General features: G+C 45.4%; 2 protein-coding genes across 9 annotated transcripts in view; one reads left to right on the top strand and one right to left on the bottom strand.

The window, feature by feature from the left end:
• The window catches only part of PDGFRL (platelet derived growth factor receptor like), a 74672-nt gene extending 63653 nt beyond the window's left edge, over positions 1-11019 (top strand). Inside the window, exons 4-6 of the mRNA XM_061404308.1 lie at positions 2424-2717; positions 7712-7851; positions 9407-11019. Of these exons, the coding sequence (XP_061260292.1) occupies positions 2424-2717; positions 7712-7851; positions 9407-9595 (623 nt within the window). The 3' untranslated portion in view covers positions 9596-11019. The remainder of the gene's footprint in view (positions 1-2423; positions 2718-7711; positions 7852-9406) is intronic.
• A 2760-nt stretch (positions 11020-13779) lies between these two features.
• The window catches only part of MTUS1 (microtubule associated scaffold protein 1), a 187103-nt gene continuing 185985 nt past the window's right edge, over positions 13780-14897 (bottom strand). For all 8 annotated transcript variants that reach the window (XM_061404292.1, XM_061404295.1, XM_061404294.1 and 5 more), the window contains one exon: positions 13780-14339. In XM_061404292.1, coding sequence (XP_061260276.1) covers positions 14045-14339 — 295 coding nt within the window. In that variant the 3' untranslated portion in view covers positions 13780-14044. The remainder of the gene's footprint in view (positions 14340-14897) is intronic.

Here is a 14897-nt window from a genome sequence, read left to right as displayed (position 1 = left end):
TGATCCATGAAGTGGTCAGATTTCTATACAAAACTTTAAAACAAAAGTTCTTTCTGAATCTGACAATCACACCTTCCTTAAATATTTGCTAAAAAGATATCTTTACTTTCTTGGGCTCCAAAATCACAGCAGATGGTGACTGCAGCCATGAAATTAAAAGATGCTTACTCCTTGGAAGAAAAGTTATGACCAACCTAGATAGCATATTGAAAAGCAGAGACGTTACTTTGCCTTTAAAGGTCTGTATAGTCAAATCTATGGTTTTTCCAGTAGTCATGTATGGATGTGAGAGTTGGACTATAAAGACAGCTGAGTGCTGAAGAACTGATGTTTTTGAACTGTGGTGCTGGAGAAGACTCTTGAGAGCCCCTTGGATTGCAAGGAGATCAAACCAGTCAATCCTAAAGGAAATCAACTCTTAACATTCATTGGAAGGACTGATGCTGAAGCTGAAGCTCTAATACTTTGGCCACCTGATGCAAAGAACTGATTCACTGGAAAAGACCCTGATGCTGGGACAGACTGAAGGCAGGAAGAGAAGGGGATGACAGAGGATGAGATGGTTGGATGGACATGGACATGAGTTTGAGCAAGCTCCAGGAGTTGGTGATGGACAGGGAAGCCTGGTGTGCTACAATCCATAGGGTCTCAAAGAGTCGGACATGATTGAGCGACTGAACTGAACTGACTGACAAAGAGATCTTTAATACAAATGCTCCAAATTCTTCTCTTTAGAAACAGGGATACTGAAGCACAGAGAGGTGAAGTGACACATACAAGGCCACGTGGACTTACTCCATTTGAACACAGGGGTGTTAGGTAAGATGTTGACCAAGGTAGCCTTGCCTAAGCCTGAAAGGCAACATATTGTGAAGTGGCGCAAACTGCCTGGCCTGATGGAAAGTCTTACAAAAGGTGGAGATTTCCTGAGCCATGATTCCATGTTAGAGAAGCTGGTATTATTAAAAATATTATAATACTTATAGGCAAAGAACTCTTGGCCCATGATGGCATTTGCTATTGTGTCCAGGAATTCTATTCTCAATGTGAAACACAAAGTCATACAACTAGGGCACAAAGGCTAGTGAAGCAAGCCAAGAATAACTTTCAGAAATACGGTTGGAAAACATAGGAGACAATTTAACAAAGGTTGGGGTGTGATTCAGTTCAACGATTTCTCTTAGCAAGCACTATAATCTCTCATGGAATGGTCCAGAAAACAAAGTATTTAATGTTTCATGCCCCAAACAAAAAAAACACACCCCACAATTCAGAGTCCCTTGACTGTGCTGAGCAAAGTACAGGGAAACCAGTTCTCATTTCTCTAAGATGAAAATGCCATCATTAGAACTTCTCTGGTGGTCCAGTGGCTAAGACTCTTTGCTCCCAGTGCAGCAAGCCTGGGCTCAATCCCTGCTCAGGGCACTAGATCCCACATGCCTTAAATGAAAGAAAAAAAAAATGCCACCATCAAGAGCTTAAAGAACATGTAGGGTGATTTCTCAGGAAGCAGGTAAGAGTGTAAGAAACAGGTTGAAGGTCCCCAGCCCAGTGGCCGCCAAAACAGAGCTCAGAACCCGACACTAGCTGGCTCCTTGTGTGTCCCCGCTTAATTCTCTTTCCACTGACCTTGGGCAGAAATGAGGTCCTCTGGGCTGTGAAGACACCAGCACCACACTGGGCCCGTGTCAGAGGCTCTGCTGAGTGGGGAAGTCCCTCCCAGTTACTGGGCAAGGGCTGTGGGGCTGACCTCTCTAGAGACACGGCAGATGGTTCCTAGGTGTTAAAACTGCTCTTAGCACAAGGAAACCAGTCTCCTTCACTGCTTCCTCAGTGGGGTAAACCAGTGGGCCTGAATTGGGCTTGAGTTAATACTGATTTTGTTTCCTTCAAGAACACAAGCAGTAATATCCTTCATCCAAAAAAGGAAACTCATTTTTTTAAACAACTTACTGACCAGAGACATTAATACGTCTTTTGTTACCCACATCAATGGCCACAGGCATTAGTTTCTGCAAAAATCCCCTGGTCAGTAATGTATTAAAATGAAAGTGAAAGTAAGTTTTAGTTGCTTAGTCCTGTCTGACTCTTTGCAACCCCACGGATGGTAGCCTGCCAGGCTCCTCTGTCCATGGGATTCTCCAGGCAAGAATACTGGAGTGGGTTGTCATTCCCTTCTTCAGGGGAGACTCCCCACCCAGAGATGGAACCCAGTTCTCCTGCATTGCAGGCAGATTCTTTACCGTCTGAGCTACCAGGGAAGCCCTTAATGTGTTAAAATAGCCTTTTCAATTGCTAAGGACTCCATGTTTGAAGTACACTGCCAATCCCCTCTCATCTTTGTGCCCTGAATATGTAAGTATCACTTTAAGTGTTCTCACCCTGTTTTTCCAGACTAAATGAGCCCGTCTTTGCCTTTGCAGAGAAAGGTGAACTCTTCGTACCTTCTCCCAGTCACTTTGATGTCGTCTACCTGAACCCGGACAGGCAGGCTGTGGTTCCTTGCCGAGTGACCGTCCTGTCGGCCAAGGTCACCCTCCACAGGGAGTTTCCCGCCAAGGAGATCCCGGCCAACGGAACGGACATCGTTTACGACCTGAAGAGAGGCTTTGTGTATCTGCAGCCTCACGTCGGCCACCAGGGGGTGGTCTACTGCAAGGCAGAGGCGGGGGGCAAGTCTCAGATCTCCGTCAAGTACCAGCTGCTCTACGCGGAGGGTAAGCCCTTCCCGGGCGAGACGCAAGCCCCTTCCGGCTGGTCAGTGTCGGGTATGGCTGTCCCCAGTGGTGGCGGGAGAGCAGGAGGCACAGATGGTTGTTCTTAAAGGCTCCTCTGCAGCGCTGTCATTTCTAGAATGTTATACTTTATTGCCTATGATCCCCCCAGCCCCAACTCCCTTCTCTTCAGCTTCTTCCAACGCGCTGTCTGGTCCAGGCTCCGCGTGCGTGATCAGCAGCAGGCCCACATCCCCGCGGCATCCTCCCGCGCTCTCCATCCTGGCTGCTGGCGCCAGGGGCGGCGGGTGAGGGGCGTCTCCCCCGACCTCCAGGAGAGAAGGCACACTCGCCAGCCCTGCGAGGGAGGAGAGGAGGGACTCTCTCTTGTTTTCGCTCGGAGCTCTCTGACATGAGCCCGGTTGATGGTCCTCGTGTGAGGCAGAGTGCTCTGCAGCCGTGTTCCCGCCGGGGCATCATTGCGATAGGATGGGTGGCTCCAGAGCTGACTGCTCTCTGAGAATTTGGGTCCCTTCATGACTCTGGGTCTCAGCCCTGGGGCTTATTCATGAGGCCCCAGCTTCCAACACTGCTGTCAAATAACTCTCTCAAGCCTCCTTTCGCCACCCTCCGCTGCAGCCATCTCTCTCCTCCATCACAGCCAGACTCCCTGAAAGAGCCCTCCCCGGCCCCCATCGGGGTGCTTCCCTCCCACCCGGCTCCTCAGTCTTCTCCCTTAGCTCCGCCAAAGCAGCCTTGGCGGAAGGGCCTCCCAGGCCATTAAGTTCAGCAACTTTCTGTCTTCGTCCTTCTAGATTTTACTTCGCCTACATAAAACCCCCCTCTTCCCTGGTGCCATTTCCCCCTGCTTCTTCAGCCACAGCATTCTCTTATCTTTGCCAGCTCTTTGCCTCTTGCAAGTTTTTTCTTTTTTTAATTTTTATCAGAGTATAGTTGATTTACAATGCTGTGCTAGTTTCAGGTGTACAGCAAAGTGAATCAGTTACAGGTATCCATGTGTCCAGTCTTTTTTAGATAGATTCTTTTTCCATATAGGGCATTAGAGTATTGAGTAGAGTTCCCTGTGCTATACAGTAGGTCCTTTTTAGTTATCTATTTTATATATAGTACTGTGTATATGTCAATTCCAATCTCCCAATTTATCCCTCCCCTGCCTTTTCCCCCTAGTAACCATAGATTATTTTTTTTACATCTGTGACTCTATTTCTGTTTTGTAAATAAGCCCACTTGAAACGTTTTTCTAGATTCCACATATAAGTGATATCATATATTTGTCTTTCTCTGACTTTACTCGGTATGACAAGCTATAAGCCCATCCATTTCGCTGCCAATGGCATCATTCTTTTTTTACTGCTGAGTAATATTCCATTGTATATATATGTTCCACATCTTCTTTATCCATTCCTCTGTCAATGACACTTCGGTTGCTTTCATTATCTTGACTATTGTAAATAGTGCTGCAATGAATAACTGGGTACATTTATCTTTTTGAATTATGGTTTTCTCTGGATATGTGCCCAGAAGTAGGATTGCTGTATCATTTGGTAGTTCTATATTTAGTTTTTTAAAGAAATATCCCTACTGTTCTCCATAATGGTTGTAACCGTTTACATTCCCATCAGCAGGATAGGAGGGTTCCTTCTCCAAAGCCTCTCCAGCATTTCTTGTTTGTAGATTTTTTGATGATGGCCATTCTGACTGGTGTGAAGTGATACCACATTGTACTTTTGATTTGCGTTTCTCTGGTAAACAGTGATGTTGAACATCTTTTCATGTGCTTTTTGGCCATCTATATGTCTTCTTGGAGACATGCATATACAGATCTGCCCATTTTTGATTGGGTTCTTTGTTATTTTAATAAGGCATTGCATGAGCAGATTGTATGTTTTGGAGATTAATCCTTTGTCAGTCATTTTGTTTGCAAATATTTTGTCCCATTTTGTGGGTTTTTTCATTGTGTTTATGGCTTCCTTTGTGAAAGTTTTTAGGTTTAATTAGGCCCTATTTATTTATATTTGTTTTTATTTTCATTATTCTAGGAGGTGGATCAAAAAAGATCTTGCTGTAATTTATGTCAGAGAGTGTTCTGCCTATGTTTTCCTCTTAAGAGTTTTATAGTATCCAGACTCACATTTAGGTCTTTAATGCATTTTGAGCTTATTTTTGTGTACGGTGTTAGGAGGTGTTCTAATTTCATTCTTTTACATGTAGCAATCCAGTTTTCCCTCACTACTTGCTGAAGAGACAGTCTCTTCTCCATTGCATAGTCTTGCCTCCTTTGTCATGGATTAGGTGACCGTAGGTACTTGGGTTTATCTCTGGACTTTCTGTCCTATTCCATTGATCTATATTTCTGTTTTTGTGTCCGAATCATATTATTTTGATTACTGTGGCTTTGTAAAAAAGGCCTTTGGTAATTTGATAGAAATTGCGTTTATATCCATAGATTTCTTTGGGTAGTACAGTCATTTTGACTTTCTGTATGTGTCATTTTTTATTTCATCAGCATCTTATGGGGCTTCCCTGATGGCTCAAATGGTAAAGAATCTGCCTGCAATGCAGGAGACCTGGGTTCAGTCCCTGGGTCAGGAAGATCCCCTGGAGAAGGGCATGGCAACCCACTCCAGTATTCTTGCCTGGAGTTCAGAAGAGCTTGTCAGGCTACAGTCCATAGGATTGCAAAGAGTTGGACATGACTAAGCCACTAACACTTTCACACTTTTCAGCATCTTATAGTTTTCTGAATACAGGTCTTTTGCCTTCTTAGGTAAGTTTATTCCTAGGTATTTTATTCTTTTTGATGTGATGGTAAATGGGATTGTTTCCTTAATTTCTGATCTCTCATTGTTAGTATATGGGAAAGCAATAGATTTCTGTGTATTTTTATAATTCTACAAATTTACTAAATTCATTGATGGGCTCTAGTAGTTTTCTGGTAGTGTCTTTAGGGTTTTGATGTTTAGTATCTTGTCATCTGCAAACAGTGATAGTTTTACTTCTTCTTCCTTTCAGTTTAGATTTGTTTCATTTCTTTTTCTTCTCTGCTGTGGCTAGGACTTCCAAATCTATGCTGAAGAACAGTGGTGCGAGCAAACACCCTTATCTTGTTCCTGACCTTATTGGAAATGCTTGCAGTTTTTCACCACTGAGAATGATGTTAGTTGTGGGTTTGTCACATATGGCCTTTATTATGTTGAGGTAATATAATACTTACCCGTGCCCACTTTCTGGACAGTTTTTTATCATAAATGGGCATTGAATTTTGTCAAAAGCTTTTTCTGCATCTATTGAGATGATCATTTGGTTTTTATTTAGTTTGTTAATATGATTATCACATTAATTTGCATTCATTGAAGAATCCTTGAATCCCTGGGATAAATCCCACTTGATCCTAGTGTATGATCCTTTTAATGTGTTTTTGGATTTGGTTTGCAAGTATTTTGTTGAGGATTTTTATGTCTTTGTTCATCAGTAATACCAGCCTGTATTTTTCCTTTTTTGTTATATCTTTGTCTGGTTTTGGTACCAGGGTGATGGTGGCCTCATAGAATGAGCTGCCTCTCCTAGCTTTTATATGTTGGAGTTCCCCCAGGCACTTTTTTGTCTGTCCTACTGCTCCTCCTGGGTGGTCTCGACCATAGCCACACGCTGCTGCACATTTGTGTACAGTTGCTCCCGGGGGAATGGATGTGGCCTGGATCACCAGCTTCGTGTACCCAACTGTCTCTCTAACACCTGCACTGAGGTGCCTCCCAGGCCCTTTCCTGAGCTCTGGGCCTTCCTCCCAGGCCTGGTTCTTCAGTTGCCCTCATCCCAGTGATGGCGCTGCAGTTCCGCGGTACAGGAACCTGAAACACTCCCAGCTCCTCCCAGTCATTTTGACTCATTCCATCAAAGCCCTTGAATTCTGCTGTCCATCCTACTGCAAAAAGAGTTCAACTATCATCACTTCTTCCTTGGTCTCACATGAGTACCTTTCCAACTGGTCTCTTCCATGCCCACACTTTCTCCATCTTCCACCCAGTAACTGATTATTGGTCCAGTTAAAACCATTCTGTGGGCTAAATGAACCACTGAACCAATGAACCTCTGAACTAATGAACTTTTCCTAGAACCAAAGTCAAAATCTTCCAGGTAGCTTGAATGGTCTTGCAGGGTGGCCTCTGCCCTCCCGAGGGTTCCCCTCTACTCCCCTCGGGGCCTGTATGCTCGTCCCTCCCTTTTTCCCTGAAGGCCTTCAGGTTTTAGTCTAAACATCCGCAGCACTCTGGGCCTCTCCTTCGGTTCTTCCCACAGCTCAGGTTCTAAACCCACCACACAGTGGCCTGTTGAGGGTGCACCTCCTCTGCTGGAATGGAGGCCCCAGGGCTTGGAGACCATGTCTGGCTGGTTCCCTGCCTTAGCCTCCTCTCCCAGCACGTTCCTGGATCCATGCTGCCCTCAAAATTACTCGAGTGGACTGAGCCTGATGAAGAACGTTGTCTCTGCAATGCCGTGAAGGCAAGATCCTGCACGCTCTTCCTGCAAACGTTTCTCCTGTTGGTGGATTCTGACTCGCTCCTCTTCCTCCTGAGGCTGCTGAGCCATATGCCTGTCTGTCTGTCTTCCCCTGTCGGTGGTCCTCGCTCCAGACCGCCTTGTCTTCCTTCCCCTTGTTCTGCTCTCAAACCCCTTCTTCTCTCTCCACCTTTTCACTCATACGAGCTCCTCGCAGATCTTCTGGGCTTGTCTCATTACAAGTGGAATATCTGGGGGTCTCTGGATGTCCACCCCATTCTGGACCACCAAGGTAGACAGAGAAGAGGTGTCATAAAGCCCCAAGTAGTGGACAGAGCAGGTCGGATGCTAGTTGGGCAGCTGAAGAAAGGCAGGGATGTCCCATATCTGCCCAGAGAAGAGAACACGTCTGTCGGTTTGTGTCTGCCACCCTTGCCCATGGATGGCATCTCACATCGCTGTCCTCTGCTCACTTCCAGTTCCCAGGGGCCCTCCGTCAACGACCATCTTGGCATCCTCGAACAAGGTGAAGGGCGGGGATGATGTGAGCGTCCTCTGCACAGTCCTGGGGGAGCCAGACGTGGAGGTGGAATTCAGGTGGACCTACCCAGGGCAGAAGGTGAGCGTGGCCCGGCCTCAGCCAGCTGCTCTAGTGTCTAGTTCCCTGTTCACCCCCAGTCAGTGAGGAGGACGGTCACTTAAGACGCATGAGAGACGTGTGGAGCCCTGCTAGGGCCAGAACTTGCTGGTTTGCTGCTAAAATGTTTCAATTATGTTTATATTGGGTTGCCCAAAATGTTCATTCAGGTTTTTTCCTGTTATAGAAAAACCCAAAGGAGCTTTTTGGCCAAGCCAATAAATGGCTTTTTTTTAAAGAACAGGAAAAAGTGACTGAGTTCCATTAGGTAATTTAGTCAATGTACCCTCTTTTCTTCATGAACCCGAAGGAAGGGGACAAGGGCATGAACAGGAAAGGAGGGGGCCTCCTTTCTTCAACCCCAACCTCAATTTGCAGTCTTAACTTTGGGTTAGTTGGAGGCCAATCTACCTTCCTTCTGGAGTCCTTTAGCCTTTGCCATGTAAAAGTTGGTCCCCGGGGCAGAGAACTCTGAGCAGACACCCACCAGGTCAGCATGTAAACCCAGGCCTTGGGAAAGGTGCCATGAGGCCGAGGTTATCTTAAAATAGACTTGCCATAAACGCAGCTCCAGCACATGCTGCCATGGGCCTCGTCTGCTCACTAAAATAGACAGCCTCGCTACCAACATGGAACGATCCCCTTGTTGCCAGAAAAGATCTGGATCTGGCATCCTAAGATGTACTTGGCAGCCAATACGCTTCTGGTCGAAGGGCTGTGATTGGTGGAAAATAACTCTCCCTGGAGAATAGTGCTTTCCCAGTGCTAGGTACTTGTATCTAAAGTGTTGTCCCATTTAGAAAACATTAATAGCTTGCATGAGAGGTTTTTTGGTTTCTTTACATTGCTAATTATTAGCAGAAAGGGTATTAATTCAGTAATACTGTAAATATTACAATTGTGTTTAACTAATTCAGAAGACACTACTTATCACCGAAGTTGGAGGAAGCATCTCAGAAGTGACCATCTCACTTTCTAGAAATAGGGAGTGAAGTCACCTCGGGTATATTATTATCCATCCCGGGCACAGCTTTCCACCCACTGCAGTCCTAGGGCACATTGGACTAATCGTGTCTCCCTCCCCCAAATCTGAACAGTTGTGAGCTCATATTCATTTACAAGGTGAGTGCTTTGGGCTTCTTAGTTCTGCGAATAAGAACCACTGTACCAAGGGGTGAACATGAGCAGTGTCAACAGCAGAGCGGTGGAAAAATTTATCTGTATCTTTATGCCTAATACCAGCCCCACATTCTTGAAGTTCCAAAAGAGTAAAATTTATATTAAGTAGAAACTTGAAGAAAAGGGCAGGAAGAGAGAGCCAAACAGCATAATGAAATTCAAGGCCCTGCTTGGAAAAAAAATGCAGCCTAAACTGACTAGGCAGTGTCAGAGCTCCCATGAGCTGCGCATACCAAATAGTCCTGTAGGAGCATGTCTTTTGCGCTTTGAAAGGGATACTCAGCAGTGTCAGATGAATGGGAGCTGGTGAGAGCAGCGTGTGGTTTGTGCTCCAGTCCCCGTGGGTGTTGTTCAACAGGATGAAAGGCCCGTGACGATTCAGGACTCCTGGCGGCTGATCCACAGAGGACTTGGGCACACCACAAGGATCTCCCAGAGTGTCCTGAGCATCGAAGACTTTGAGACCATTGACGCAGGTTATTACATTTGCACCGCTCAGAATCTCCAAGGACAGACCACAGTAGCCACCACTGTGGAGTCTTCCTGACTTGGAAGATGAAGTATAAATGAACTGACGGAAAGCCCACTGGTGTCCACAGCCAGCTCCGAGGTTCTTTGTCTTTGCCAGGGCCAAACCCCAGGCCCTGCCTTGTGAGTCAGACCCAGACCTCCAAACTAAAAGGAAGTCATCGGTCTAATTATAGAAGTGTTAACTCTACTAGCAGAAAGCATGTATTCTGACTGCTGACCTACGTATATGCATTTCTAGGGTTTCTACTCAGAAGGCATATATGTAAACAACTTTATATAATCATTTTCTATTAAAGGAGCAAGTTTTTGTAAAAAGTAAAAAAAAAAATGGGCTAAGTGCTCGTTGTTTAAGTCGGTTTGAAGTACATCCAGAAGCACTCATTGGCAGCAATGTGTGAGTCAATACCTAATATTCCCTTTGGTATCATAACCATGCTATGAGAGAATCTAAAAATGTAGTGATTTTATATATATAGTTCAACTATACATGAGCTATTGTATGATATGAAGTATAAAAAAATAGTATCTAAACTTTTTTTAAACTGCTGCACTCAGAATTACTAGTTCTAGATTCGACATTTAGTAAGAACAGCAGCATGTTTTTTAAAGATTATTTATATAGGTTGTCCTGGGTCTTCGTTGCTGCACGTGGGCCTTCTCTAGTTGTCGGGAGCAGGGGCTGTTGTTCGTTGCACTGCACTGACTTCTCGTTGCGGTGGTTTCTCTCTCTCACTGCGGAGCACAGGCTCTAGGCGCGTGGGCTTCAGTACTTGCAGCTCACAGGCTCTAGAGCGCTGGCCCAGCAGTTGTGCACAGGCTTAGTTGCTCTGCGGCATGTGGGATCTTCCCCAAACAGGTATCAAAACAGTGTCCCTTGCATTGCAAGGTGGATTCTTAACTACTGGACCATCAAGGAAGCCCAGCATGTGTTTTTAAATGTTTAACTTGCAATATAAAATAGATGCACAGGTTGAAGACGATTCCACTTGTTTTAGGCTTATTTTTACCACCTTCAAAATATGTAGACTGTAGCTGTTCCAATTTTCTTATGTTATACAGCAGAAATTATTGTTAAGACCAGTAAAAGTTTATTATTTCTCAAATACCCATAGCTTGGAATTTAGAAAATCTTGAGGTCTAGCTCTGGGAGCTACATTTCAGCTCATGTCCAATTTTGTGGTTGCAGTGGAAATTCCTAGGAAACTATGGTTCAAACTAGATAACACTTTGGAGAGTGAACTATGTCAGAGGATGCAACCCTTATATTGAATATTCCAGCATTATTTATTTGATTAAAGTCAAATACTTTCCATCACTCCAAACTGAGCACAACTATGGTTGTTTCCACACTCGTATTTTTATGATGTGCCAACATTTTGCATCCTAAGTGGTAACATTTGTTTTCAAGATAATGTTAAAGTTCTGTTTTGTTTCCTCTCTCATCGTCTCCTATTCTCTGAAGATGTTTTATATTAACTGTGTCAGAACGATTACCAGAACCTAAATGGCATGGAGGACACAGGGAACAGCATGAGATTTACAACATGCAGGGAATGGATGGCAAACCCCATTTTGGCTAATGACGTTGAGGACAGCTTGGAAAGTGAGCAGAGAGAGATTCCAGGAGGTGGCAGTGAACCTGCGTTCCCATTTATCAGAAATGAACATGAAAGTTTACGTACATAGTCAAGTGTCAGAGATAAAAGATAAAAGACAATCACTAGTAAAACAAAACAAACAGTGCATCATGAATATCAGTCCACTGTCAGTTCAGTTGCTCAGTTGTGTCTGACTCTTTGCAACCCCATGGACTGAAGCACGCCAGGCTTCCCTATCACCAACTCCCAGAGCTTGCTCAGACTCATGTCCATTGAGTCGGTGATGCCATCCAACCGTCTCATCCTCTGCCATCCCCTGCTCCTCCTGCCTTCAATCTTTCCCAGCATCAGGGTCTTTTCCAGTGAGTCAGTTCTTCGGTTCAGGTGGCCAAAGTACTGGAGCTTCAGCTTCAGCACCAGTCCTTCCAAAGAATATTCAGGACTGATTTCCTTTAGGATTGACTGGTTGGATTTCCTTGCAGTCCAAGGGACTTTCAAGAGTCTTCTCCAACACCAAATTTCAAAAGCATCAATTCTTTGGCACTCAGCTTTCTTTATAGTCCAACTCTCACATCCATACATCTACTACTAGAAAAACCATAGCCTTGACTAGATGGACCTTTGTAGGCAAAGTAATGGCTCTGCTTTTGAATACGCTATCTAGGTTGGGGCTAGCTTTCCTTCCAAGGAGCAAGCATCTTTTAATTTCACGGTTGCAGTCACCATCTGAAGTGATTTTGGAGCCCCCAAAATAAAGTCACTGTTTCCCCATCTATTCGCCATGAAGTAATGGGACCAGATGCCATGATCTTTTTGAATGTTGAGTTTTAAGCCAACTTTTTCACTCTCCTCTTTCATGTTCGTCAAGAGGCTCTTTAGTTCTTCTTTGCTTTCTGCCATAAGAGTGGTGTCATCTGCATACCTGAGGTTATTGATATTTCTCCTGGCAATCTTGATTCCAGCTTGTGCTTCCTCCAGCTTGGCATTTCTCATGATGTACTCTGCATATAAGTTAAATAAGCACGGTGACAATATACAGCCTTGACATACTCCTTTCCCGATTTGGAACCAGTCTGTTGTTTGATGTCCACTTCTAACTGTTGCTTCTTGACCTGCATACAGATTTCTTAGGAGGCAGGTAAGGTAGTCAGGTATTCCCATCTCTTTAAGAATTTTCCATAGTTTGTTGTGATCCACAAAGTTGAAGGCTTTAGTGTAGTCAATGAAGCAGAAGTAGATGTTTTTCTGGAATTCTCTTCCTTTTTCTATGATCCAACAGATGTTGGCAATTTGATCTCTGGTTCCTGTGCTTTTTCTAAGTCCAGCTTGAACATCTGCCAATTCTCAGTTCACGTACTGTTGAAGCCTGGCTTGGAGAAATTTGAGCACTGCTTTGTAGTGTGTGTGTAAGTGACAACTCAAAGATCCGCCTCTAGTGGCCTGAACCTGTTCTTACTATAGGGGTTATTTGTAAAGCCACTGAATGTCAGCTACGCTGATTAGTAAATACTGATAGCACAAGCTTGACACATGCAGAGAGAGAGAGAAAAAAGTCACAGTTTTTCCTTCTACTTCCCCCAACATATTAGAACTGGGGGAGGTAATAAGTGATGTTTTGAAAAGAGACTGAATGCAACTTGGAGATGAGCCGGACAGGCCACATTTTCCTCTCACCGACTGGCCATTCTGCTGTCTTTCCCAGGACGGGAGGATTCTTCAAAGGTATGTGAAAATTTAGCATCGTCTCCGCAGCCTGCTCTATTAGCAAGGTGCTCCTAGTCATCCATAAGCACCGAATCCTGTCTTTCCCAGTTCTGTCAGCTATTGACCCTTTTTCGTTCTTTAATCTCTCTGGGATGTTCCCAAATTTGTACTTTTGGAACCAGGCCCTGGTTTATTTGGAAAAGTGGTCAGTACCTTGAAGATGAGCTGGCTTTGGCAAAGCATATTCCCTGTCCTAGAGAAAAGCAGGAAGGAGGTGGAAGGTTTGCTTTTGTGGCTCTGGATGGGGGAGAGAGGGGCTGGGGGATGGGGATGGGAGAGAAGAAGCCAGTTGAAATCACTGAGAATAGCTCAGATCAAGCTAAAAATAAGGCAGAGAGCAATCCATGGGTACTGCTCTTTCTTTATACAGATTTTTTTCTTTCTTTTCTTTTTATGCAAAATTAGGGTTCTGTGTTTGCTCATAGCCTGAAAAAAATGAATTGTAGTATTTCACGTTCACATGGGTAAGTTAAAAAAAAATCTAGCTAGTTTCAACTGACACAGCTGAACACTGAAAGGCTGCTTATCAAGTTACTCAAAGGGATGCAGAGAAGGCACAGGCCCGGGCAAATCAGAGCTGTTGCTGCAGCCCCTCTTCCCCGCCAGGGCAGAGGGCTGAGCTGGCCGGTAGTAAAGAATCCTAACTCCAGCAACTATTGCTCTTCCTTCCATGGCTTCTGCAGAGATGTCTACACTGACAACTGCTTGACGAACACGTCTCCAGAGATGCTCAACTCAACACACACCAAGGGAGGCAGCGTCCAACACACGACACTCGGGTCCATCTTCTCCATCCACACAGCCCCAGTCAGACCAAAAGAAAAATCAAGAGAAGGTGTCTGTGGTGAAGGTTATATAAATTACAAAGGTTATATAAGGTTACAAAGGTTATATAAATCTTTATCTTAACAGGCCCCTGAGAGTTTTCCCCTTTACCCATAGGTGAAAAAGGCAATGACCAAGGTTTCTCCCGTTCTGTAAGTGCTTTGTGCGACAGTGTCCGTGTAGATCCGTTCCCATAGCATCTTTGGACCGGGTCGGACGCCTTCCTCCGAGTCCGGTCTCACGTGGGAGGAGCCGGTTCGGGCCGTGGCTTCCCACTTCTAGGGCGGGTGGTGCGCGGTTGCGGGCGGGGTCAGTCCTGCAGAGACGCCTTCAGTCTGTCTCTGGTTCCCAGGGAGGTCATCTGGGTGAGAGATGCTGGGGCTGGGGAAGGAGCCGGAGTTCCGAGGTGACTGGAAGGGGGCGGCGGGGGACGTGGGGGACCTCTTGGGGCTGCACAGGTTCCCGTTGTGGAGCTTCCAGAGCAGCTCCTCGTTCTCCATGGAGAGGCGCTTGTTGACCTTGGACTCCTTCTCCAGCGACTCCTGCAGGACCGCCTGCTCCGTGGAAAGTTGCCTGGCAGACAGAAAGGAGCCAGAAATCATGTGAGTCTTGTTTTTTTTTTTAAGAGTCTGAAAAAAAATTCTTACTGGTTTAAATTTGAGAGCCCCCAGATGATCTCTGGAATGAAAGCAATTGCTGTACACAGGCTGGGCTGGCAGAGGAACAGGAAGTGTGAGCTGGAGCCAAAGGAAAAGCTATACGTTGAGGCAATTTCATAGCAGACCTAGTAACGCACCCACAGGCAGGCTGTGTGTCTTAGGACCCTCGTAGGTGGTAGGGGCGTGGTGGGGAGGGGGGCTGTTTCTTGCTTGGGGTTTGTTTGCTGTTGTGATGATCCTTCTCTGAGGACATTCTCCACTTCCATCAGCCAGGTTTCCCTGGGAAGGGAAGGCATGCCCGCTGAGGACTCAGACTTTTGTCCAGGCCCCTTGGGTAAGTGAAGGCGCCACAGGCTGCAGTCATTTCCCAGGCAGAAATCAGAACCTCTTTAACCACTCGCTTCAGTCCAGGGGGGACAGGAGTGGGCCGGGCTAAGAAAGGAACACTCAGTGTTCACGTGTGAGGCAGGGA

Source organism: Bos javanicus, chromosome 27 (genome assembly GCF_032452875.1).
Source record: "Bos javanicus breed banteng chromosome 27, ARS-OSU_banteng_1.0, whole genome shotgun sequence".
In the NCBI taxonomy this organism is placed as follows: domain Eukaryota; kingdom Metazoa; phylum Chordata; class Mammalia; order Artiodactyla; family Bovidae; genus Bos; species Bos javanicus.
Note: the sequence above shows the minus strand (reverse complement) of the source record. Positions and strands in the feature narration are given on the sequence as shown.